This window comes from Peromyscus californicus, unplaced genomic scaffold (assembly GCF_007827085.1).
Source record: "Peromyscus californicus insignis strain IS unplaced genomic scaffold, ASM782708v3 Scaffold_14__1_contigs__length_90479793_seg_2, whole genome shotgun sequence".
NCBI classification, from domain to species: domain Eukaryota; kingdom Metazoa; phylum Chordata; class Mammalia; order Rodentia; family Cricetidae; genus Peromyscus; species Peromyscus californicus.
Genome location: NW_026294436.1, coordinates 68,053,036 through 68,078,734, shown reverse-complemented (window position 1 = coordinate 68,078,734; position 25,699 = coordinate 68,053,036). Strand labels below are relative to the sequence as shown.

The 25,699-nt window shown below is 42.8% G+C and overlaps 2 protein-coding genes and 1 non-coding gene across 12 annotated transcripts in view; 1 reads left to right on the top strand and 2 right to left on the bottom strand.

The window, feature by feature from the left end:
• The window catches only part of Mia3 (MIA SH3 domain ER export factor 3), a 43,583-nt gene extending 23,408 nt beyond the window's left edge, over positions 1–20,175 (top strand). The window contains exons 1-24 of one of the 5 annotated variants that reach the window (XM_052737897.1): positions 1,414–1,646; positions 2,492–2,623; positions 6,809–6,830; positions 7,467–7,555; positions 7,792–7,869; positions 7,978–8,088; positions 9,809–9,880; positions 10,054–10,158; positions 10,783–10,905; positions 10,996–11,107; positions 12,068–12,123; positions 12,212–12,302; positions 12,472–12,610; positions 13,473–13,574; positions 14,405–14,465; positions 14,582–14,617; positions 14,691–14,758; positions 14,872–14,972; positions 15,130–15,267; positions 16,043–16,111; positions 16,213–16,286; positions 16,368–16,439; positions 18,381–18,537; positions 19,360–20,175. In XM_052737897.1, coding sequence (XP_052593857.1) covers positions 1,536–1,646; positions 2,492–2,623; positions 6,809–6,830; positions 7,467–7,555; positions 7,792–7,869; positions 7,978–8,088; positions 9,809–9,880; positions 10,054–10,158; positions 10,783–10,905; positions 10,996–11,107; positions 12,068–12,123; positions 12,212–12,302; positions 12,472–12,610; positions 13,473–13,574; positions 14,405–14,465; positions 14,582–14,617; positions 14,691–14,758; positions 14,872–14,972; positions 15,130–15,267; positions 16,043–16,111; positions 16,213–16,286; positions 16,368–16,439; positions 18,381–18,537; positions 19,360–19,673 — 2,433 coding nt within the window. In that variant the 5' untranslated portion in view covers positions 1,414–1,535 and the 3' untranslated portion in view covers positions 19,674–20,175. Of the gene's footprint in view, positions 1–1,413; positions 1,647–2,491; positions 2,624–6,808; positions 6,831–7,466; positions 7,556–7,791; positions 7,870–7,977; positions 8,089–9,808; positions 9,881–10,053; positions 10,159–10,782; positions 10,906–10,995; positions 11,108–12,067; positions 12,124–12,211; positions 12,303–12,471; positions 12,611–13,472; positions 13,575–14,404; positions 14,466–14,581; positions 14,618–14,690; positions 14,759–14,871; positions 14,973–15,129; positions 15,268–16,042; positions 16,112–16,212; positions 16,287–16,367; positions 16,440–18,380; positions 18,538–19,359 lie in introns of those variants that run through there. The other 4 variants (XM_052737896.1, XM_052737895.1, XM_052737893.1 and 1 more) reach the window with 4 other exon arrangements.
• Positions 4,768–4,839, bottom strand: Trnad-guc (transfer RNA aspartic acid (anticodon GUC)). Its single transcript has one exon. It is a non-coding gene; the product is annotated as a tRNA-Asp (tRNA).
• Positions 20,176–21,609: 1,434 nt separating the features above from the next.
• Positions 21,610–25,699, bottom strand: part of Aida (axin interactor, dorsalization associated) — a 36,904-nt gene continuing 32,814 nt past the window's right edge. For 2 of the 6 annotated variants that reach the window (XM_052737912.1, XM_052737913.1), the window contains 2 exons: positions 24,666–24,783; positions 21,610–22,689 (listed from right to left, as the gene is read on the bottom strand). In XM_052737912.1, coding sequence (XP_052593872.1) covers positions 24,673–24,783 — 111 coding nt within the window. In that variant the 3' untranslated portion in view covers positions 21,610–22,689; positions 24,666–24,672. Of the gene's footprint in view, positions 24,587–24,665; positions 24,784–25,699 lie in introns of all 6 variants that reach the window. The other 4 variants (XM_052737910.1, XM_052737914.1, XR_008218045.1 and 1 more) reach the window with 3 other exon arrangements.

The window sequence follows — 25,699 nt, the reverse complement described above, 5'->3', positions numbered from 1 at the left end:
TTGATTCTGGGGATTGCATTCCAGGTCCTCCAGAAGGGCAGCCAGTGCTCTTAACTGCTGAGCTGACCACCATGCCATCTCCCCAGCTCCCATTTTTATGTGTACACACCTGTGTTTGTGTGGAACATCATTACCGTTGCATGTGGAGGCCAGAAGAGGGAGTTGGATCTCCTGGCAGCTGTGAGGTGCCCACCTGTGTGCTGGAAACCTAACCCCAGTCCTCTACAAAAGCAGTTCGAGTTCTTAGCAGTTGAGACATCCTTCCGGCTCCTTATTTTTGTTCATTGACTATGCTAGGGTCTTAACTTTGTAACCTGGTAAGCCCATTATGTAGCCCACGCTGGTCTCAAACCCAGAGCCATCTTCCTGCCTTCAGCCTCCTGTGTGGGGAGATTTCTGGATTTTATGGTCTGTATTCCTGGGCTAGAATGGAGCCACCTCCTCTCACTATTGGTTTTCATGTTCTTCTTTCAAGATCTTTTCTTTTTTTTGGTTCTTGTGCAACTCAGGAGCTCACATTTAGGAATGTAAACCTCTCCCCCAATTAAATCTCCCCATTGCCTTCAACTCTAAGAACATGATTGCTGGGCTATTTAGTACCCTTGCCCATTTCCACATAACCTTAAAAGGAGAGACCTCTAAATGGGGATATTGGTGCAGAATTGGTAGTGACGGGATTCCTCCATAAGGCTGTTTGTAGGCAAGTGGGGTCAGGAGGTGAACCCTAAGAGGAGGACTGACTGGAGTGGGCAGGAAGGAAGGCCTTACCCAGAAGTCAGTCTGATCCATGACCCTTCACAAGGGATCCCGAGATGCTTGCTTTTGCTTGTCTTGGGCTTCCAGGACCAGTCCCTTAGGTGTCTTAGCACTTCATGACTGGTCCCGTTCTGGCAGGGCCGGAGAAACCTGGCTTTCTCTTTTCCCAGACTCCACCCATAATCCCATCTTGATAGCTCCTTGGCCACGGTGACCCCACCCCCTGTGGCAGGTTGAGTTTTCTTCATCTGGATTCTCCTTCACTGGATCTCTGCTCACTTCGCGCTCTCGTCCCCCCGCCCCTCCCTCAATGGACTCTTCCGCCCAAGTCTATGTGTTTTTCTCCCCTCCCCTACTTCTCGGTTCTCCTGCGCTGTGTCTCCGTTCTCCCCCCACCCCCAGCCTCACTCCCTTGGACTCTCCCGCCCAGTCTGCTCTCTTCTCCCTCCCCGATGGTTCTGCTAACCCTTACGTTCATCTTTCCCCCTCACCTTCCGTTCAGCGCGTCGTCTCCCCCAGCCGAGCTCGGCGGTTGGTTGGTTCCGCGCTAGCCCCGCCCCCGCACTCAGGCTTCCGGGGTGCGTTGACGTGGGCTGCTGGGCAGCGTCTGATGACGTGTTTTACGGGAGGCCTAGTGCGGAAGGGGCCGCGATCGGGGAAGGCGAAGTTCGTTCCCAGTGTCCGCCCCCCTGAGCCGGTCCGTCCCGAGGCGGAAGCGGTGAAAGCCGGCTCGGTGCCGTCCGGAGGAAGCGTCGCCTCCGCGCAGCTGCCCCTACGCGATGGACTCAGTGCCTGCCACTGTGCCTGCTGTCACCGCCTCCCCGGGGGACCCCGAGCTGCTGGGCCCCCTGTCGGTGCTCTACGCAGCCCTCATAGCCAAGCTACTGGAGGTGACAGTCCCCAGGGAGGGGCCGCGGCTGTGGCAGGAGGGTGGGCCAGTGCTGGGCAGAGTGGGTGCCCAGAGCGACAGCCCCGGAGAGGCGAGCCGGCTGCGGCAAGCGGGGCTGCGGTGTGGGTCGCTCGGGTCGCTTGCTGGGTTTTCACAGAGCACTGTTGACTTGACAGGCACTGTTACGTGGTGGAGTCCTTTCCTTGCGGCACTGTCGGGGGTGGGGCCAGTATTGTAATTAACAAGCAGTGAAAGTGTGGAGTGGGCAGGTGTGTAATAATACTGCCTTTAAGGAAACATCTAGAGCTAAGGCACTGAGTCGTGTAGATGACGTTTGACAGCATGATCCCTAAACCGGTTATCAAGAGCTGTCTGAACTTACTCAACACTTGTCTTTGTTTATGTAAAAATGGAGCCAATACTTAAAATATTAGGGGAATAACATTATATTATCACACTGGATTTATTTGCACCCACAAAAATTGATTATATATTTAAAGCTTTCGTGTTGTATACTTTTCAAAGTAATAAAACAACTTTTTTAAAAGAATGGTCCAGGGAATGTCTAACTATATATGGACAGCACAATATGGCAGAGCCTATTAGAAATTGAAAATGTATGCCCTACTTAAAGGTATTTAGACACTCTGCTTGGAAACACTACAAGTCAAACAAATATGAGTCTGACAATATCTGTCCTGTAATTCTCAAAGTGGGAGGTATTGAACATGGTCGGGAGTACTTATCTGATGGAAACTGGTTAGAATTTCTATGAAGATTCTTTTTGAATGTTTTATTGTAAAAAGTTTTCAAGGTTTTCCATTATTTCTAATATTTCTGTTTCAGTTAATTGCCACGTTGCCTGATAATGTTCAGCCTGGCCCTGACTTTTATGGACTACCATGGCAGCCTGTGATTGCTACTGCAGTCTTGGGAATTGTTTCATTTGCAATTTTCTCCTGGAGAACTATGCTTGTTGTAAGTAAATTAAATTATCTTATCACATGACTCAAAAGTACATGGGGGCCGGGCAGTGGTGGCGCATGCCTTTAATCCCAGCACTTGGGAGGCAGAGCCAGGTGGATCTCTGTGAGTTCGAGGCCAGCCTGGTCTACAGAGTGAGATGCAGGACAGGCACCAAAACAACACAGAGAAACCCTGTCTCAAAAAACCAAAAACAAAAAAAAAAAAAGTACATGGGGTATAAACTTTGTATAAACTTGTCAAGTAATTTAGTGTAATCTTTGTATTGATAAAGGCTTAAGAGAACAAGATAACATAAATTTGATGGGAAAACTGTTTTAATTTAAAAAACTCCTATACCATTAGGTAGATATATGCACACTATAAGTAGAACTGGAATTCTTAAAGCCATCCTTAAAAATATATTTAAAAATATAATATATTTCATAATATGTATCAGGAGATTAAAAAATGAAGTTGGATGGATATTAACTATGCTCTTAAATAGTATGATATCTTGTGTAGTAATCTTTCTGAAATAAAGAACTATTCATACATTAAAGATCTTATATAAGAATGTTCAATGAGACAGTCTTTATTTTTTATTAGTTATTAGGGGTGTGTGTATGTGTGTGTATGTGTGTGTTTGTGTGTGTGTGTGTGTGTGTGTGTGTGTGTGTTTTCTGCATGTGCACCTGTACACACGCCATGAGCTGGTTCTCATCTTCTCCCTATACCTGGATTCCAGGATTGAACTCATTATCTGGTTTACATCATCAGGCAGCAGGCACCTCTGCCTGCTAAGCTCTCTTGTCAGCCCTGGAAGAGTATTTATTAGAGTGGGAACTTGCAGCAACCTAATACATATTCATATCCTGGAATATTTGATGATTACAAAGGTAGTGAGGTGCAGCAAATGCTCGTGATTTAGTGGAAGTGGAACGAAGCACAAACCGACCTGAAAGTGCAGTTAAACTGCACATATAAACACATGCACACACACTGCAAGTAGTGTAGTATAGTGTAGTATAGCACAGTGACACATGGCCAGCAGATGAGGTCATTTCAGTCTGTTTTCATTGTGTGTTGTATGTGCATGCATGTGTGCATGTGTGCATGGGAATGTGGATGGCTGAGGAGTCCAGAAGAGCCTGTCAGATCCACTGGAGCTGGAGTTCTAGGTGGTTGTGGGCCACCCAACATGAGCTCTGGCAACCAAACTCCTGTCCTCTGTAAGAGAAGCCGGTGCTCTTAATCCTGGAGCTATCTTTCAAGCTTTAGTCTTTTTCTTCATATATGTTTCCCAAAGTTTCTGGTTTGATTGCATGCTGTGGTGCTCCAAAAATATCCTTTTTATTTGGAATTACAGATTATAGGTGTCCAAAGACACATTATTATATTTTCATTCCTTTTTTTGTTTCTTAAGCAGATTTTGTGTTTCAGATTATAATTCACCTTTGGAATTGTATCTCAATTCCAGGCTTTCCCTGAGATTCCTGGGCTTTGCTTCTTCCTACATACCTGCTCTTGCTGGGCGGTGGTGGCACATGCCTTTAATCCCAGCACTCAGGAGGCAGAGGCAGGCGGATCTTTGTGAGTTCGAGGCCAGCCTGGGCTACAGAGCGAGATCCAGGAAAGGCGCAAAGCTACACAGAGAAACCCTGTCTCAAAAAACCAAAACCAAAACCAAAAACAAAACAAAACCAAAAAAAAAAAAAAAAAAAAAAAAAAAAACCATACCTGCTCTTGTTTGGGTGAAATGGGATAAGTGAAGGTTATTCTTTGATTGACAGGGCTATAACATTAGAGAGATGGTTATTCATTTTCCTGTGTTGGAAGTTTTTCATTTGTTTTGTTTTAACTCCTAGAACTAGAGTTTACAGTTTTGATCTGCCATGTTGGTGCTGGGAATTGAACCCAGGTCCTCTGGAAGAGCAGCTACTGTTTTTAACCATCTCTTCAGTCCCCAAATGCATTTTCTTTTTTTTTTTTTTTGCTTTTCGAGACAGGGTTTCTCTGTGTAGCTTTGCGCCTCTCCTGGAACTCACTTGGTAGCCCAGGCTGGCCTCGAACTCACAGAGATCCGCCTGGCTCTGCCTCCCGAGTGCTGGGATTAAAGGCGTGCACCACCACCGCCCGGCGAAGAGGTGCTCGCTAATCTCCCCGTCGGGGAATCGAACCCCGGTCTCCCGTGTGACAGGCGGGGATACTCACCACTATACTAACGAGGAAGACAGCTGCATTTTCTTATAACAAGATATTTATGCATGTTTTATATTGATAAGATTGAAATTTCATGGATGACTTGTGGATGGGTCTGAGTATCTCATCACTTAAAAAATAGTAGCGTTTGCAGGGCTGGAGAGATAGATGATGGCTCAAGGATTTAATACTTGTTGCTCTTGCAGAGGACCCAAGCTTGATTCTCAGCACTCATATGGTGCCTCATAATCATCTATAACTCCGGTTCCAGGGTATCCAATGCCCACTTCTGGCTTCCACAGCCACTAAGCATGCATGGGGTACACATATATCTATGCAAGCAAAACACTCATACATATAAAATAAATAAATAAATATAAAAAATTTTTTAATAGTAGCATTGGAAAGGAGAAATATATTTTGAGTCACAAAGAAATTTAGTGGGCCATCATGGTAGCTCAGTGGATAAAGGTGCCTACAGCCAAGACTAACAGCCTGAATTTTATCCCAGGACCCACATGGTTGAAGGAAAGAACCCACTCCCACAAGTTGTCCTCTGACCTCCATGTGTACATATGTATGCCCTGGCATGTGCACGCCCATACATAAACACACAGATAAATATAATTAAAAAAAAAAAAAGAAACTTGGGCCAGGTGTTCTGGCATACACCTATAACTATAACCCCAGTACTCAGGAGGCAGAGCCAGGTGAGTATATGGTTAACCAGGTCTACATAGCGAGTTCCAGACTAGCCAGGGCTACAGAGTGAGACCATATCTCAAAAGAAAAAAACACAAGTAGTAAATCTTTGTGCACTAGTTACTGCCTCAGCTTTATTGCTCTAGATGGTTTTAGCTGTCAGCTCTCTTGTACATTTCCTCTGGAAATACATCCTTTCCAGGCCGAGTACCAGTGTACCCTTGTTAGTAGTCTTGGAAGTCATATGGTACTCCATCAGATTCCTAGTTTGTTTTTAATTTTTTGTGTGTCCATGATGTTTGTGTGCATGCGTGTGTGTGAGTGTGCATGTGCAGAGCTCAGAGACCAACCCCTGGTATAGTCCTAACCTTCTTCCTTTTTTTTTGAGACCGGGTTTCTTTTTTAATAGTTCAGCACCACATCTGGCAGGTTGCTGGCTTGCAGGATTCTGGGAGACTCCTTCTGCTTCCCATCTCACTGTAGAAGCACTGGGGTCACAGATATGCACTACCATTCCCACGAACTCTGGGGATCTGAACTCGGGTCCTCACACTTGCCTGGCAAGTGCTGTATCCACTGCCCCTTTCCTGTCAGATTATTTCAAAATTCAGCAGGCAGACATCATTGAATAGGATTTCTAGGATGTTTTCTGGTGAGTACATACCTAAAGACAAAGAGTCTCTCTTTAATTTTGTTTCTTTGTCTTTTTGAATACTCATTTCTAGAGTTTACTCTAGCTATTGGGAGTTGTCAGATGATATCAAGTAAATAAATGATTGATATGTTTATTGCTGAGCTAGTAGCCACATTTGTTATTAAGCATCAGTGCTCATATCTTAAGATTGGTGCTCTTTTAATAGATGCACAAACATACTTTTAGCTGCAAAACCAGATACACATCTTAGTGTTTTTATCTATTGAGGCTATTTATGAAGTATTAGTACCAATTTCATTTGAAATGCCTTTTAGCTTTGTCTTTTTAACATTTTTTTAAGATTACATTTATGTATCCATTTGTATGCATTTGAGCTATGGTTCATGTGTGCAGATCAGAGCACAACTTTCAGGTTCTCTCTTTGCACCCTGTGGGTCCTGGGATGGAACTTAGAATGTCAGGGTTAGTGACAAGCACCTTTGCCTGCCGAGCCATCGAGCCAGCCCAGCTTTTCCTTATTTTTAATACTGTGGATTTATTTTCTGATCCAAGTTGTTACTAAATTCTCATTTGTTTATGGCTATATTAGGAACAATATGCCAATTAGGTTTTGACAACAAATTTTGTTTCTTTTCTTCTAGGTAAAGAGTAGAGTATATCAAGGTAAATCTTTAGGTTCATTTTCCCTTATATCAATCCTTTGCATTGGTGTATGATGTGAGTTCTCTGTAAGCTAGACAGAGATGCTATGACTTCTCATGTCTGATAGCTTTATTAACTTCCGGAAGTTTACTGTTTCTAGGCCACCAGCTTGGCTGATAGAACTGTTAGGATGCCAACTGAGACAGGCATCAGAGAGCAGCAACCTGAGGGAGTGGGGAGGACAGGATCAGTTAACAGGGGCAGATCATCTTTGAATGTTGGTGCCGTTACATGTGAACACGCTAAATCATGATTTGGGTAGATGACATGCAGGGTGGTGGAATGAACTGATAGTTTGTATTTCTCAGTTTCTCTTTGCAAATGACATTTGAAGCAATTCCATTTTCTGAGATGGGATCAAGTTATAGCATTTCTTTAAATTCTATATCTCTAAAATAAATTTAAAGTCTTCATACTGTATTTTTTAAAACTTTAATATTCTTACACCCTTATTCCAGTCACTACAGAGTGCCTTTAAGGGCAGAATAGTCATGCAGAACATGTTTTCCTTTTAATGCCTGATAACATGCCTTTGCTGCTAATGCACTGGAGTGTGCTTCATCTTGGGCTCACAGACTTACATGTTTCCCTTTTTAGTTACTGAGAAGCAAATTTCTGAAAAATTGGAGACTATCAAGAAAGAAAATGCAGAACTTATGCAAAAACTGTCAAATTATGAACAAAAGGTATAATTATTCTTTTAACTTCCTCCCCTTGTTCCAGCTTGAATATTTGTCTTAACATTCCATTTATGATTTTTTTAAGATTCATATTTTACTTTATCACTTCCTATGAGCCATCCAAGACATAAGTAGCTGCTATCTGTAGGAGGTTGTGCACTTGGACATGACTTTGGTAGCATTATAATTTGTAGTTAATTCTAAGTTGTAACTACTAACCTTAAATGCTTTGTTTTACATAGATCAAGGAATCAAAGAAATATGTTCAAGAAACCAAGAAACAAAACGTGATTCTCTCTGATGACGCTATTAAATACAAGGTAAAGACCTCCTTGGGGGAGAATTGCATTCTAAAAGTGAAAATAAATGGAATGAGTAATTCTTACTAATATTAGCTTTTTTTTTTTTTTTTTTTCTTTTTTGTTAAGGATAAAATCAGGGTACTTGAAGAAACTAATGAAATTCTGGGTGACAAAGCTAAAAGTCTTCATCTTATGTTAGAATCTGAAAGAGAACAGAACGTCAAGAATCAGGGCTTGGTAAGTTTAGCTGCTAACTGGTGATGTAATTGGGCTTTTGAATGGTTCTGTGGCGAGGGCAACTCTCCCCATGCTCTTAACTAAATTGAAAATAGGACTCAGGGAAGTTGAACCAATTGTGACTTACCTTGGAGAATTTTAACTTGTAACCCAACGACTTATTCTTAGAGGCATAGGAAGAGTATTTGTGTTCTCAACACTGGGTAATTGCCAAATAGTTTAGCTCTGTCCTCCAGAACAGGTAAACCACCTAGGAATTCTAGCCTTATTGACTGGTTCTTAGATCTTGTTTTGTTTTTTAAAAATTCTCATTTTAATAAACTTATTTTGGTTTCATATAACAGTTGCAGAGAAAATAGTTCCCATTATAGCCTACCCCAGCTGAGCTAATCACCCAGCTAAGGAAGTAATAGCCATTTTCCTTTGATGTTAAATTATTCTTTTCAGCTCTTTGCTTACTGTATTTTTTGGAAATCATTATGCATGGCTCACAGTTAGAGGGAAGAATTACATATTCCACCCCCTTGAGGAGCTGGTGTTTTCATAAGAAGTCTTTGGAATTCTTCTGTATGAGATTTATCTATTTTCCTCCAAATCCTACTGTTTTCAGTATAGGTTATCCCCCACACAGCCAACCCCCCCACCCCAGTGTCTCACACAGGGTAAGTGGGTATTCTAACATTGAGCTATAGCACTATCCACTTTTTATTTTTTAATTTTGAGACAATCTCCACTAAGTTGCCCGTGCTGGCTTTGAACTCCATCTGTAACCAAGACAGGTCTTGAACTCATGATCCTTTAGTATAAGTCTCCTAAATTAGTGTACATTAGCGGGCTTGGTTAGGCAGAGAATTTTTTTTTTTTTTTTAGTTTTTCTCTACCACTAGGAGGAGCTGGAGATAGAAGACAACAATAACATTAATTTGAAAGTTTTTTTTTTTATTTTCTTTCATCTTTTTTTTTTTTTTTTTTTTTTTTTTTTTTAGTTTTTCGAGACAGGGTTTCTCTGTGTAGCTTTGCGCCTTTCCTGGAACTCACTTGGTAGTCCAGGCTGGCCTCGAACTCACAGAGATCCGCCTGCCTCTGCCTCCCGAGTGCTGGGATTAAAGGCGTGCGCCACCACCGCCCGGCTTCTTTCATCTTTTTATGTGGTCATCTGCTGCATTATCTCATAACTAAGAAGGTTGGATTATTATTACATTGATTTTCCAGCCCCACTTAGGCCAAAATTGGATCCCTTACTTCACCAAAAACATAGGATGTTGTAGGATATGTTTATTAGTGTTTCTTCTTTAGTGTGTGTGTTAGCTAGTTTTATGTCAAGTTAATACAGAGAGAAGTTCAGTTGAGGAGATGCCCTCATCAGATTAACCTGTGGGAAAGCCTGTAGTGCATTTCATTAATTGATGATTGACGTGGAAGGGCCCAGCTCCCTGTGGGCAGTGCTGCCTCTGGGCTGGTGGTCTTAGGAACTATAAGAAAATGGGCTGAGTAAGCCATGCAAAGCTAGCTGGTAAGCAGTGTTCTTCTGTGGCCTCTGTATCAGTTCCTGCCTCCAGGCTCCTGCCCTGACTTCCTTAGATGATGGACTATAAGCTGTAAGCAGAAATAAGCCCTTTCCTCCCCAAGTTGCTTTTGGTCACAGTTTATCACAGCAATAGTGTGTACACTAGAGACTCTGCTGAGACCTGAGGCTCTGTGTTCTGCTTTCATGGGTCAGATACTGGAAAACAAGAAGTCTATTGAGAAGTTGAAGGATGTCATTTCGATGAATGCATCAGAACTTTCAGAGGTGAGGCTGTCTATATATCCTACACAAGAGTAATAGTATTGTCTTAGTCTGATTGAGCAAAAGTTTGATGTGTCCTAAAACATGTAAAAGATGAAACTTGTATGGTATTTGGTTGAGAAAATATAACTTTTTCCTTTGGAATTTATTTACTAACTAGGAGTGTTTTACATTAGGTTCAAATTGCCCTTAATGAAGCCAAGCTTAGTGAAGAGAATGTAAAATCTGAATGTCATCGGGTTCAAGAAGAAAATGCCAGGCTTAAGAAGAAGAAAGAGCAGGTAAGGCAAGTTCCGCTAGTAGGTGATGGCATGTCCTCTCAGTAGTCTTTTCTCAGACCTCGTTGAAGGGAAGGAAGGACTCAGGCTGGGTGCTGGGAAGTAGAAGCCGTGCGTCCGTCCCGACTGAGCAGATGTCTTCTGTGTCATGAGTTTTCTCTACCACTTACTGCAGCATTCAGGGGCTTATTCTTTATTTTCTCAAATGCCAGTCAGTCGTTGACTTGAATAGTCTCAAAAATAGTTAGGATTTTTATATCAGATAAGTATTTCATAACCATTCTTTGAATAGTTATTTCTTTATTGACCAAGAGGAGGTTATATGATCAGAGTCTGGATTTAGGAGTCTGAGATGTGCCCACCCATTCATCCTGGAAGTAAATTAAGTTGAATTAGCAATAGTGTTCTGAAGGCTGAAATAATCGGGTCAACCTTCTTGATCAGACTGATGTTCTTCCGGCAGCTCTGAGGATTGTAGCCATTCACCCCTTTTCTTTACTGATATTTTAGCTCCTCCTAGTGACATGCCAAGGAGAGGTGTGGCTTCCCACCCGCTGTCTCCCATAGATTAGATGTCTCCTATACACAGCCCTGCACCATAGGGATTTATACGTTTTGATTTTTCAGTTGCAGCAGCAGATTGAAGAGTGGAGTAAATCGCATGCTGAGCTTACTGAACAAATCAAGTCATTTGAGAGGTCCCAGAAAGACTTAGAAGTAGCTCTGACTCACAAAGACGACAATATTGATGTAAGTTTATCCTCATGAATACACACTTAATCCCGTGAATTCTTCTGATTTAAAATCAAGAGGCTTTTACACCATTTGCTTCTTTTCTAGGCTTTGACCAATTGCATCACACAGTTGAATCGGGTAGAGTGTGAACTTGAATCTGAGGATCAGAGTAAAGGAGGAAATGAGTCAGATGAGCTGGCCAATGGAGAAGTGGGAGGTGAGATCTGTCTCGGGGAGGTTGGGCCTATTTTGCCCTCTGCACTTCAATTTCAGTTCACTGAGGCTGCTTTTCAGGGTAAGCTTTATGGCTGTGGGCTGCACTGCTAGACTTGTAGATGTGTATGTCTGTGTTGGGTCAGCTGGCTTACTCCTCGGGCATAGTGTAGTGTAGTGTAGGCATGCAAAGGACACTGGCGTGTACAGTGGGGCTGCTTCAGTCATCTCCTGCCTCTGAGCATTAAAAAACTGCCCCAAACAAACAAACAAACAAACAAAAAAGCCGGGCAGCGGTAGCGCACGCCTTTAAACCCAGCACTTGGGAGGCAGAGGCAGGCAGATCTTTGTGAGTTCGAGTCCAGCCTGGACTACAAAGTGAGATCCAGGACAGGCTCCAAAACTACACAGAGAAACCCTGTCTTGAAAAAAAACCCTGCCTCGTCCTTATATGAGGAGTGTGGTCTCTATAGCTCTGGTCTTAAGACCTGCAGTTTGTTTTCAGAGGCCTGAGGTGGTTGGAATCACAGCTAAAGCTGCCAGGTAAGAAGCTAGAGTTGCATGGTAGGATGCTAGAGGGCGGCATGTTAACTGATGAAGAACTGTCTCCGATGTCTCCCAAGTTGAATATTAACTGCTCCTTACCACTGCGCGGGCTTTAAGTCACACCTGGCAGCAGATTTGAGGGAGGACAAAGGTCTGATGTCTTTACGTAGACATTTATTCAGGGGAGGTGAGCTGAGAGAAGAAAGCACTCTGTCTTGGAGCGAGGATGCCATTATTTATTACACAGACTGGTAATTAACTTTGTACATCTGAATTTCAGTTCTAAATCAGTTACAGTTTTCTTGGTTGTTTTGTTTTTAGTCCACTGTTCGCAAATGATCATTGTTTGAGGGAAGTCATGGAAATGTCTTTAAAAGCAAGGAAGGAAAGGCAACTGAAGTCTTTTTTTCTCTTGTAGGTGACCGAAGTGAGAAGAGGAAGCACAGAGTTGAGCAGATGATGGACATCTCTCGGGTACCGTCCTGTTTGGAGTCCAGGAGCATCCGGGAGGCCTTCCGATAGCTCACTGTTAAGACTAGATTTTTTCTTCTGTAATTTTTAGACACAAACTGCAGTCTCAATAGTTGAAGAGGATCTCAAACTTTTACAACTTAAGCTAAGAACATCAATGTCCACTAAATGTAACCTGGAAGGTAGGTTCTGCTGGAGACAAAAATTGCTGTATATTGAAACAATTTAAAATTCGATTTGAAAGAAAAATAGGTTGTGGTGTTCATGCTTCTCACTTCTCAGAACTGCCCCCTCAGCCCTGTCTCTCAAGCCTCTGCACACATACAGAGAAGTCCTGTGTATCCCCTACAGGCCAAATCAAGAAACTGGAAGATGACTGCACCTCCCTGCAGACAGCTAAAGCTGGGCTGGAAGACGAGTGCAAAACTCTGAGGCAGAAAGTGGAGATCCTGAATGAGCTCTACCAGCAGAAGGAGATGGCTCTGCAGAAGTAGGGTCCCACTGTCTACCTGTGTGTGTGTGTATGTCTGTGTGTGTGCTTGTGGCTAGGCGTTGGCTTTGTGTGTATACTGTATGTACTTGATTTGGGTATGCACATGTGTCCACAGCGGGGGTGTGGAGTGACGTCAGAGGTCATAGTTGGCTGTCTTTTCCTCCTTCGATGTCTACCTTTATTTTTGAGACATATTTCTTATTGACCAGAAAAGCATCTATTCTACTAGGCTGGCTGGCCAATGAGCTTCAGGGATCTGCCTGCCTCTGCCTCACTGCTGGGGTTACAGGTGTGCACCTCCACACCTGGCTTTTCATACAACAGTTCTTCTAGGACAACATAAGAAAATAATTAGTAGCCTACCGAGGGCAGAAAGAAGTATCTGGCCCTTCTTTAGTTGAGCTAGACTGCTGTTTTTCATAGACGGGAAGGCACTTTCAACCTGTAGTGCAGGTTATCCACTGAGCATAGTCTTTTTACAGTTTTATTTACTTGTCATAGGAAATTATGGGGCACACTTAGAATATGCACCTGGCTTGCCAAGAGGTCAGAGTTTGATTTCCTGGATGTCAGGGAAGCTTTTAATTTCTTTGCATGTCTTATGTGTTGGGGCATTAAGAGAATAGGAAACTGCATGGTGGTGGCACACACATTTAATCCCAGAAAGGCAGAGGCAGGTGGATCTCTGAGTTCAAGGCCAGCCTGGTCTGTAGAGTGAGTTCCAGGACAACCAGGGCTACACAGAGAAACCCTGTCTCAAACAACAAACAAACAAAAACAGAGGATAGGAAATGACAGTTGAATAGAGAGAGCTGACTGCTGTAAGGAAAAACTTCATTCACTTAATGGGTTTTCCTAGGAAACTGAGTCAAGAGGAGTATGAGCGGCAGGACAGAGAGCAGCGCCTGTCAGCTGCAGATGGAAACGTGGTCTTGGCTGCCGAGGAAGTAAAAACTTACAAGTAAGTTCAGGCTCTGCACAGGGGCTGGGGCCTCACAGGGGCTCTGCTTTCTTCCTACAACTATTACGTAGCAGAAGACAGCACGGAAACTAAGTGGGGAGGGGCTGTGAGACCATTCATTCACACAGGGGAAAGTTAACAAATGAAAAAGGCTAACGTCAATTTACTTAGCTTGCACACTGAAGGACTGTAAAGGCCCTTGTTTCCTGCAGATGGCTGTGGGCAGCAGGGTGGGGAGGAGTTTTATATATTAGACCAGTGATTCTCAACCTTCCTAATGCTGCGACCCTGTAATGCAATTCTTCATGTTGTAACCCCCCAACCATAAAATTATTCCCTTGCTACTTCATAATTGTAATGTTTCTACTGTTATGAATTGTAATGTGGTTTGGAAGATAGAGGTTTATCAAAGGAGTCTCAACAGATTGAGAACTGCTGTTTTGAAGTCATTCTTTAAAGAATGCAGTTTGCTATGTGACTTCAAAAATCACTGCAGTGATGATACCATTTGATAAATGAGTAGTCATTAGCCTGTTTAATTTTTTTTTTGATAGAAGAAAAAAAGTGCAGTTGTATAGAAGCAGATATTCATAGCAGGATTTTCTTGAGACTATATTGAAAACCATTAAGGAAATGGTAGTCTAGGAGTCACTAGCCATGAAATGACAGCAAAATTAATGTGTTTTGATTATACTGTACTTTGAGTAAATTTATATAAACCATGTTTTTGTATGTCTGGTAAAATCTTTACAACTGTAGCTGCCCAGTCAAGGGATTGTTGCCAATTTTATAGTCGTGTTTTCACTGGTAATGCCAACTGTAATTCTTAGGCGGAGAATTGAAGAAATGGAAGAAGAGTTACAGAAAACAGAACAGTCATTTAAAAGCCAGGTAAAAACTCTATTGGCCTACATGAGTTGCAGATTGTTTTCGAAAGCTAATATGTTAAAATGGGCATTAAAAAGAGCCTGAACAACATGTACTTGATGTGTTTGTTGTCTTTTCAGATCGCTGCTCACGAGAAGAAAGCTCATGAAAACTGGGTAAGGGTTTTTCCTTTTTTATTTTTGTGCACAGCCTACCACATCTGAGTCACAATGCCTTTTTCTCCAACAGCTCAAAGCCCGTGCTGCAGAGCGAGCCATGGAAGAGGAGAAGAGAGAAGCTGCTAACTTAAGGCACAAGTATGGAGTTTGGATAGCTGTTTTCAGTGCTTTTAGTATTTTAATGCTAGGTGGTACCTGATAAGGAATTGATTGCTATTTCATTTTAAGTCCATTCTTTCTCAATATTCAAGATTACTGGAAATAACCCAAAAGATGGCAATGAGGCAAGATGAACCTGTGATCGTAAAACCAATACCAGGAAGACCGAATACACAAAACCCTCCCCGGAGAGGTAGGAAGTGCTTTGTACAAGGCAGCAGGACTTTGGTGAGGAATGTGTGTAAACTACATTTTACTTCTGTAATAGCTATGATGTCCTAGAAAGACTCCAAGCTTACTGGAGGGAGAGGGGCTGCCATAGAGTGGTAACAAGGCATTGCTGTCTTCAGGTCTACTGAGCCAGAATGGTTCTTTTGGCCCATCCCCTGTGAGTGGTGGAGAATGCTCCCCTCCCCTACCAGCAGAGCCACCTGGGAGACCTCTTTCTGCCACACTCAGTCGAAGAGACATGCCTAGAAGTGAATGTGGTGAGCACTGGTGTACTCCTCTGCACTACAGTCCATGAAGTGGGTTCTTCCTATGTTACATCTGTCTTCATAGAAAAGTGGGTCACTATAAGCTCTGCCATAGGATAGAAAGATTTATATTCTCCTAGAGGCCCCTGCATTGCTTTTTAAGAATACTATATACTTTAACATTTCACTGTGACTATGAAATGCCACCTTACTCTAATTCTGTCTGTGACGCTTATGAAGATTGGAAGTCAAGAGTGGAAAAATGCCACCAATACAAGGCTAATACATCTCTAACTAGAAGCACTAGACCAATATTCTTACTAGAAAGTCTGCTGGTTGTCTTTAAAACTAAGGGAATTCCTGGGGCTGGATCAGTGGCTCAGTGGTTAGCAGACCTAAGTTCACTTCATAGCACCAACATGGCAGCTCTCAACCACCTTTAACTCCAGTCCCAGGGGATGACACCCTCTCCTGGCCTCCAGGGGTACTGCACACATGTGGTGCAGACACATACATGCAGGCCAAATACTCATACACATAAATTAAAAAGGAAAATAATTTAAAAATATTTACAAAAGCCGAGGCAGTTCTTGTTTAATATTTGAAGTCTCTGCATAAATTGTGACTCATATATTGAGATCTCTCTTTGGGATTGCAGGCATGTGTTACCTCACCTAGCAGATCTATTTGTGATGCTGCCCTCTAGTTAAGAGTTGAGCCCTATCCACAGTAAGTTTATTCCCCCTGAAAAACTACATGTCAAGAGCTCTGTTGTTTCTTTCTCAAGGGTCATTGGACAGGCATTTACCTAGCCCTCGATGGTCATCAGAGGCTTCTGGGAAACATGCTGCTTCTGGTAAGGGGCCCAAGCACTTTCTGAGCCTCATGCACGTGGGACTTTGATTCTCCTCAGAACATATGGCAGACGAGTCTGAGTTGTTCTTTGGCCTCTTGCAGACCCAGGGCCAGCTCCTGTGGTGAACAGCAGCTCCAGGAGCTCCTCTCCAGCGAAGGCCACAGATGAGGGCAAGGTACGCTTTGCGGGCAGATGAGTATTTCCTCCTGGTCTCCACCTCCTCTCTTGTTTATATGTCTATTTGTTTCTTTAAAAGCCAACTGTTCCCCAAGAGCCTGACGGCCCCTTAGGTTCCAGCATGGCCCCTTTAGCTGAGCATCCAGTAGCAGTAAGTATTTAGAGATTGAGGGCTGGAGTAGGCTTTAGTTTTGCTTGGTTTGTCCTTAGAAAGTTTATGAAAGCATGATACTCATCTTGTTCACGCTCCTTGACCTTCGAGTGTCACTGAGCCAGAGTGGTTGGTTGTTGGTGTTGTTTTTCCTATTTGGGTTAAATTACTAACTAGTTTAGAGCATTTGCTATAACTATTACTACATAGTGAAAAATCATCAGTACAACTTACGTTGTGTGCTTTGTGCTGAAAACTCGGAGTGAAATAAACTCACTGTAAATCACATTATTCGTTGTCATTATCTGCTTGGAACTGTGCTATTGAAAAACCCCTGCACCTGTGTACCTGGCAGACTGTTTTGAATGATATGAAATCAGATTGCTTATGAACAGAAACGTGTGGAACATCTGTTGATCTGGTCCAGAGTAGTGGCTGGACTTGTTCAGTGTTCACAGAAGTGTGCACTCTTGTGACATGTATGGCTATTGCAGTTGCTCAGCCTTCTGCTCTACATAACACAACATGGAAACTCCTGTCCTGTAGTGTGTAATGTTAGCAGCCAGGGAAGGTCACTACTAGAGTGCCGTCTTCCTAACCACGAACATAAAACTGCTGGGAAATACTGTGAAGTGCAGTGCAGGGTTCCAGGGATGTGCATGTCCTGACAAGTCTTTATCCAAGGCCAGTCTGGGGGAGACCCAGAGGCCTTTCCAGACTTCAGAGACTTAAATTATGGAGGGTTAGGAGGGGCACAGCCTTGGAGTGGAGCCTGGTATTTGAGTTCCATCTTGCCCTTTTACATGCAGTATGACCTCCAGCAAAACAGCTCAACTCCTCTTGCCTCTGCTTGTTCATGTTTAAAGCAGGATGGTCACTTACAGACTGAATGATCTAAGAATTTGGATAATATAGCAAAGGTCTACCCACTGATGCTTCCCTGAATGGTTGCTATTACTGCTTGTGTAGAAAACATATTTGCATTCGTTCTCTGTATTCTTAATATGTACATGTGTGTGGTGATATATTATGTACCCTAATAAGGCTTGCCTGAGGATCAGAGAAGCAGAGTAAGCCACAGCCAACCTCACCTCTCCAACTCCTCAGCTGATCCTGTTTTTACAAATCCTCAGAATGAAAGCCTGTGAGTCCTCACCCAAAAAGAGCCTTTAGGATCAGAGGACAGAACAAGCCACTCAATTTAAACAGAGGCCAGGCAGTGGTGGCACACACACCTTTAATCCTAGCACTCGGGAGGCAGAGATCCGTGTGGATCTCTGTGAGTTCAAAGCCACCCTGGACTACATAAGATTGACTCAGTCTAAGAGAGAAACAGAGCCAGGCAGTGGTGGCACACACCTTTAATCCTAGTACTTGAGATCTCATGCCTTTGCTTGGGAGGCACACACGCCTTAATCCCAGGAAGTAATATGGCAGGGCAGAGAAAGGAATACAAGGCGTGAGGAGACAGGAACTAAAGGCTCTTATTGGCTGAGGTCTTTTGAGTGAGGACTCAGAGGCTTCAGTCTGAGGATTCATGGAAACAGGATCAGCTGAGGAGTTGGTGAGGTGAGGTTGGCTGTGGCTTACTCTGCTTCTCTGATCCTCAGGCAAGCTTTACTAGGGTACATAATATATCACCACACATGTGGAATTATAGTGATGAGAGATACAGAGTACTTCTTTTGATACAGATTACAGTGTGTATGGCATGGCCTGTGTCACAGTCACTTCTTATAATGCCGATAGTACTCTTGTGCAGATAGTGAGCAGTAACCCAAGTCACTGCTTGTAGCATCCTGCTAACCTGACTTGTCACTGGCAATGTGCCACGGTGAGGTGGTGTTAAGCTGATGGTTCTTTGGACAGGTGCCAGTTTACTAGTCTCAGCACTTTATCATGTGAAAGCATTTCCAAACTCTAACTGCTTCTTTTCTACAGGTTAACATGGCTCCCAAAGGGCCCCCTCCGTTTCCAGGGGTACCTCTCTTGGGTGCCCCTTTGGGAGGCCCCATGCCGCCACCCATTCGATATGGACCACCTCCTCAGCTATGTGGGCCTTTTGGGCCTCGGCCACTTCCTCCTCCTCCACCATTTGGTATGATGATCTGAACAGTATTGACTTGTAAAACATACTCATCTTCCCTGTTCTTTGCTAACATAGTTACTACCATAGAGCTTTCCAGTTGAGGATAAAGCTGAAAGTACATTGTAACCTACCCTCAAGCTTCTGAGCACATATAGGTATTATTTAATCTTCCTAAACTGAGTTGGGCTTGGCTAGAGAAGGAAAGGGGTCATTCAGGAAAGCCAGTAAAGTTCCTTCTGCAGGTGCATTTGAACACCAGTCGCTACATATCATGTATGGAAAAGATGGGTGACACATGCCGTAACACCCTATAGGTCACAGAATAGAGACAGGAAAGCTAAACAGTCCCTTCCCACTGGGACTAGAGAGATGATAGGTGCTACAGAGAACACAATCGCAACCTAGTCAATGTAGGTCAATTTGAGTCCAGCTCCTTAATGTGTTCTGGCTGCACGAACTTTCGGTTGACACAGTGGTAGGCAGTAACATTTCCTTTACCAACTTTGTTGCAGTGGAAATTGTGTTTCAGAGTGAATCTGTGATTTTCATTATCCTCTTGGCATGGCTGTTATTCTGAATGGAGCTGTTCTGAAATGCAGAATTGCAGAGTGAAAAGAAAACTTGAAATTAAGCAGAGCTGTGTTTAAACCTGTCCTTTGCTTAGTGGCCACAGACTAATTTAAATGTGCTAATTCTCATTTGCCTTATTTTAAAGTAAGGGTGCCATACTTGACTTTCTAGGGCTGAGAAATTAATAAATATGTTACTATACTTGGAATGATTGCTCATTTAAATATGTTGCTTTGTATTTACATGACTCATGTTTTCTAGTTCCAGGCATGCATCCACCATTAGGCATAAGAGAATATGCACCAGGTGTTCTGCCTGGGAAACGGGACCTGCCTGTTGACCCTCGGGAGTTTTTACCAGGACACATACCATTTAGACCTCCAGGTTCACTTGGTCCAAGAGAGTACTTTATTCCTGGTACCAGATTACCACCTCCAACTCATGGTCCTCAGGACTACCCGATGCCACCACCTACTGCAAGAGACTCACTGCCTTCCGGCCCAAGAGAGGAAGCCCCACCTGCCTCTCCAAGCAGTGTCCAGGACCATTCACAGGCTTCAAAACCCAGCCCCTAACTTTGACCTCTGTCATGAGTCAGAGAGAAAGCGGACAGTGCATTATTCATTACAGCAAAGGATTTCATTGGCTTCAAAACCTGAAAGTTTGTTTCACAAAGTTTGTTTTTAGTACTAAGCTGCCTTGGCAGTGTGCATTTTTGAGCCAAACAAAAAATACTATTTTCCCTTTTAGGTAAAAAATCACCTCTTAAGCTAGAGTGTCCTTCCAACTTTGAAATGTGCAATAAAGAATACCTGTGTTTAGTTCATGTAGCATATGTAATTGCTAAATGATTTAGAATATCATAAAATATGAACATTTCCTGTGGAAATGCTTTAAGAACACGTATTTCCATGGCCTTGGTTTAGTGTGTGCCAGCTGATACAGAGCAAGGTGTTTACAGCTCCCTCTGTCTCTCAAAGACTGTTACGCTAAAAAACATTTACTCAAGGATCATAAACTCTCCTGTTGCTAAAGTTCTTTGTAGTAATAGTTCATAAACTTTGTTTATTAATATTTTCCAAGTGTCTGCTGATTCTTTGGGTTGCTTTGACATGTGTATCACTTGGGAAACCTGACAGCTGGGCTTCTGGACCTGCAGTGGTGAGTGTGCACACTCCACGTGGCACTGCTGAGGTCTCCCTCTGAAGTCACCAGTGAGCACTAGGGGAATTCTCCTCTTACTCAAGTCGGCAGCCCCACCCATCCTAGCTTCTGCACCTCCTTGATGCTCACTGCCTGTTTGGGAACAGTTTTCTGAGTAAAAGTTTGCATTAGTAACAAGAATTACCTGAGGCTGGATGTGGTGGCACACACCTTTAATCCCAGCATCTGGGAGGCAGAGGCAGGTGGATCTCTGTAGCCAGGGTTACATAGAGCCTGTCTCAAAAACTGAGGGGGGAAAAAGATTATTTAGGCCAGCAAGATGGCTCAGCAGGTAAAGACACTTAATGTCAAACCTGACAGCTCCCTGGATCCACACAGCAAAGAAATCCAAATCCCACAAGTTGTCCTCTGACCTAAACACACACACTCACACCCCTTGAAACATGGGGAAAAGGTAAACGTAAAATTATTTGACCTGATGTTTTGTTGCTTTTAAAACCATTCTTGCACTAAGGGTAGATAACAAGATAAAAACCATGTGCCATGACTCTAAGATCATTTCTTTTTAGAAATGTATATTCTGTTATCTCTCATATCACCTTAAAGCTGATTTTTAAGGAATATGACAAGAAAGAATCAGGAAGGTGCCATGAAGAAGAATGACTGCAAACTAGGAAACTCACCTATGTTTTCAGTCCACAACTATGGGCTGAACTCAATTACATGGTGGTTTTGAGACAGGGTCTCATTTTGTAGCCCAGCCTGGCCTCAGACGCTCAGTGATCCTCCTGTCTCAGCTCCTTAGAGGCTGGAATTTCAGGCTTGAGTTACCTTGCCTAGTTCAATTCTTTAACATACTATTCAGAAATTAACCAAATAATGGTGCTTTTATTTATAAATCAGGTAAGTCTAGAAATCTGGTATTGCGTTGTATGTAAAGTCTTGCGCCCATTTTACACTGCCTTTAAAACAACTGGTTCAGACTATTTACAGTAACCTTAGCAGCACATTCTGTAAGAGCCATAATACATAAAGTTATAAAAGGTGACAACTGCTTACTGTGACACTGTATTCTCTAAAGTCCTGTGAAGTCATGATATTGACACCTAGGACATATCATGTCATTGTTGGGATGTTAAATCCATGGGGATTCTGAAAAATGAGCAAAAGCTTCAATGTGAAATAAAATCATCAACAGTTGAAGACATACTATACAAAGACAGGCTCTCTGAATGCAGGACGTTCCAAGGGAGCCTGGAAGGCCTCCAGGAAGAGTTCAATATGCCTGGCCCCAATCTGGAATTACAGAAGATTTTATATCATAAGAAAACGACACAGGATAATGGATGTCATTAAAAAATTAATTTTTATTCTATGCATGTGTTCTGCCTGCATGTATGTATGTGTACCACATGTATGTCTGGTGTCCATGGGTCCAGAAGAGGGTACCAGATCCCCTATAACTGGAGTTGCAGGCAGTTGTGAACTACCATGTGGGTGCCAGGACTGAACCCTGGTTCTCTGCAAGAACAGCCAGTGCTCTTAACCCCTGAACCATCTCTTAAGCCCCTAGCCTATTTTATTTTTTAACCATATAAAAATAAGACTGAATTGCAAACACAACTTCTTGGATTTATCTGTCAACCTCCTCAAGACACAAAATAGTGAAGTTAATGTAATTTCTTTTTTTTTAAAGATAGAGTCTCACCTATGTAGTTCAGGCTTTCTCAAATTTGATTTCCTCCTGCCTCTACTATCTCAGCTACCTAAGTTTAGAAGGCATATAAAGATTATACCAGCTAAGACAAATAGTAAAACTAAGTAACCCCCGACCCCTTTTTTGTTTTAATTCAAAACTAGGATGTTTCCCTTCTAAAGCCCTTTGGTTATCCTGCTGTATATCATAAACATCCCAAGGAAGACAGAAACTGCAGAGCTGGGCAGTTCTGAGCTGGTCTACCACTGTTTCCTCAACCCAGTCCTACTGAACATCTTGTGCTCCAAAAGCCCATAACAAGCTGTCCGTCTACAGATGGCACAGAGGACGACAGACCTCAGTTGAACCACTTTTCCATTTCAGAAGTTCCTGTTTCTGAAGTTGTCTCCAGCCAACTAACTGTTTCTGGACTGAGCAGCCAAAACTTGCACTAGGAGCAGTAGCCCAGCCTGAAAGCATTTCTGCCAGAGCAAAGGCTATTTATTTATTGTTCAGCGACTGCAACAGAAACTTCACTTGTGAAATGTGGGATGCTCTCTGTTAACTGCAGTCTTGTCATTCAGGTCTGAATTAAAGCTCAGCTTATCACATGATGTTCCACTAAAGCTGTTGGACCCTGATGGCAGGCATCTGTAGTTCACATAAACACACTTTGTGAAGGATCGGTGCTGCAGCACAGAACATTGCCACTTTGCTATTCCTCTTACGGTCTGTGAGAAAAGAGAAAGGACAATGTACAGTCTTTGCTACATTTTAATAATGGTAGGTTTTAAGGGATTATTTTTTAGGCCTAGTCAGCAACATCAGACAGAAGGTATTGAGTACTCCCCAGGGTACAGAGTACTGCCCAGGGTATTGAGTATTCCCCAAGTACTGGGTACAGAGCACTGCCCAGGGTACAGGGTACTCCCCAGGTATTGAGTACACCCCAGGTCCAGAGTACTGCCCAGGGTATTGAGTACTCCCCAGTCCAGAGTACTGCTAAGCACCTTAGAACCTTCACATGACCTAGAGATGTGGCTCTTGCCCCTTGAGGAGCTTACAGTCTTGGGATCCACAACCCAAAGCTTAAGAGTCAGACAATGAGTTAATTTAAGGCATATTCTTCATCTCCTAGAGCTACTGTAGATGGAATTATTTCAGCATTTGGAATTAATCCAATCAAGATTAATTTGGTTGTGGATTTTTTTTAGGCTGAATACAATTTTTATTAACATCCATCTAGGAAACAGTGACCTAGTGGGTGCTGAAAGTCAAGACTAGATCTCTTGAAGGGGAAGGTTAAAACATCTTCATTGAGATTACTTGAAAAAGCAAATATATTGAATGGTGTGATGAGGTTATACTATTTAAAAACAGGCCCAGGACTGAGAGTACAGTCCCCTCATGCACTGTTCATTAAAAAGTGAATATTAAAATATGTGGGTTCTATGTCTAACCCACAGAAAGCTCCTCACAAATCTTAACATTCTGTGTAACAACTATTCATCATGTGCTATGAAAGTCTTATTTATGCCTCGTTACATCAAAAGTAAATAGTCAATTTAAAATAAACTAATGACCTGCATATTTTCAAAAGGAATGAATGATTGTATATCTAAATAGGAAATAAATGGCGATTCTATCTACCTATATTAAAAAAAATAAACTATCTTTCCAGATTTTGCATACTAAGGAGAGGTATGCGGTCTTAAGGTCTCACAATGGGTTGTCAGGAAAGCAGCAATTATCCTCAGTATCTTAACATCTGACTCAACTCTTCCCAATGATGATATTTCAAAGATATTGTAAACACATTTAAAAACCTGGAGTTATTCTGAGATGGTTCCAACGTTAACCCTAGAGTCTACCAGGAAGAATAGCAGTATGACAGAGAAGAGCAGATGATCCACCTGACTCCAGTGCTCATTTCAGGAAAACAATCTGGTCATTCGGGAAACATTCCATGTGGTTTCTCATCTGGTCAGGGCATACTTTCCATGCAGGAGATCTATGGCATTCAGCTAGGCCACTTCTAAGGAGTACCTATAAGCTTCCAGATACTTTCCTAGGCAATGTAACTAGTCCAATTCCTCTCAGAGCAATTCTACCCACCTCAACCCAGAGTGTGACATTCAAGCCAGAAGAGCATATTGGAGCAAAAGTGAGCAGAAATGTAAACTCTAGCACATTCTTATTGCTGCATTGTCTGAAGTTCAGCACATCTACCACAACAGTACTGTCCAGGAAGCAGGGTAGGAGTAGTGGTAATGAGGAATAGACAATTAATTGCACAATGAATAGAAAAGTAAAAATGTTTCAAAATCTACACTAAACCTGTATCCAAAGGAGTGATAGGTCAGTGATGTGCTGAGCGTTTGAGTTCTGGGGTCCGGCTCTGTAATGGACTTGCTGGCCAAATGGCACGGGTAGGGCTCATTTCCTGCCTGTTGAAGAGTGATATGCTACACAGAGCTATGACGGTTTCTGAGTGGTAAAATTCACACAAGTTCCGGTTATTTGTATCAGGATCATTCCTTGTGCAAAGTCTGATGTAGATGAAGATAAAGTGGTTTCTTGGTCAATAATTGTAATTTTTTTCTTTTAAAGTCAGTGGGTTTCTTGTATCTGGAACCACAACAGAAAGATTATTGTTTAAAGTACTCTGATTGACCCCCACGTTCCATTTGCCATGCCCCAAACTTACAATTCTATTACAATTGGCCCAGGTTTAATTTCATCCATCTCCATGAAGGCAAAACACTTGGTGCTGGTAAACCTCTTTTTAGGCTTGTAATGTTTGAATTCAAAGAAGATGGCCGCACCTAGGAAGTTGAAAGACACATGAACCACAGGCAGCAGTTATGTGTGAATTAGCTTTCTTGACTCACCGAAGCCCACGAACAAGCAATGGTTTGCACCATCCACAAGGCAGCCTGACAGTCTGATGGGGTAGGACCGGTGGTTGCTTGAGTACCAACCCCAAAGTCTACTCCACCATTTCTCTCATCAGCGCATTCTACAATGTCCTGAGCAGGACTGGCTGAAGAATACCCATCACTAAAGAGCATGGAAGAGGGCCAAGATGGCTCAGTGGTTAAAGCACTTGTTATGCAAGTGTGAGGACTGGAATCCAGATTCCCCAGAACCCATGTAAATGACAGGTGGCTGTGGTGGCCTGCCTGCAATTCCAGAGCTTGGAGGGAGGAGCCAAAATTCCTGAAGCAAGTTGGTGAGCTAGACTAGCTTTATCAATGAGCTCTGAGTTCAATTGAGAAACATGTCTCAATGAATAAGAAAGAGTAATTGAAGGATACTCCTATTGTCAGCCTTGGGCCTCAACATACAGGTGTACACACATGTTGGTGCACCTGCACACATGTGAACCCACACACACATAGTCATGTACACCATTGTGCTGGATAGTTTTATGTCAACTTAACATAAGCTAAAGTCATCTGAGAGGAGAGAATCTCAATTAAGAAAATGCCTCCAAAAGATTGGGTTGTAGGCAGGATTGTAAGGCATTTTCTTTTTTCTTTTCTTTTTATTTTTTTAAAGGCATTTTCTTAATTAGTGATTGATGGGGAGGGCCCAGCCCATTGTAGTTGGTATCATCTCTGGGTTGGTGGTCCTGGGTTCTATAAGAAAGCAGACTGAGCAAGCAATGGTGAGTGAGCCAGTAAACAGCACCCTTCCATGGTCTCTGCATTAGCTCCTGCCTCCAGGTTCCTGCCCTGT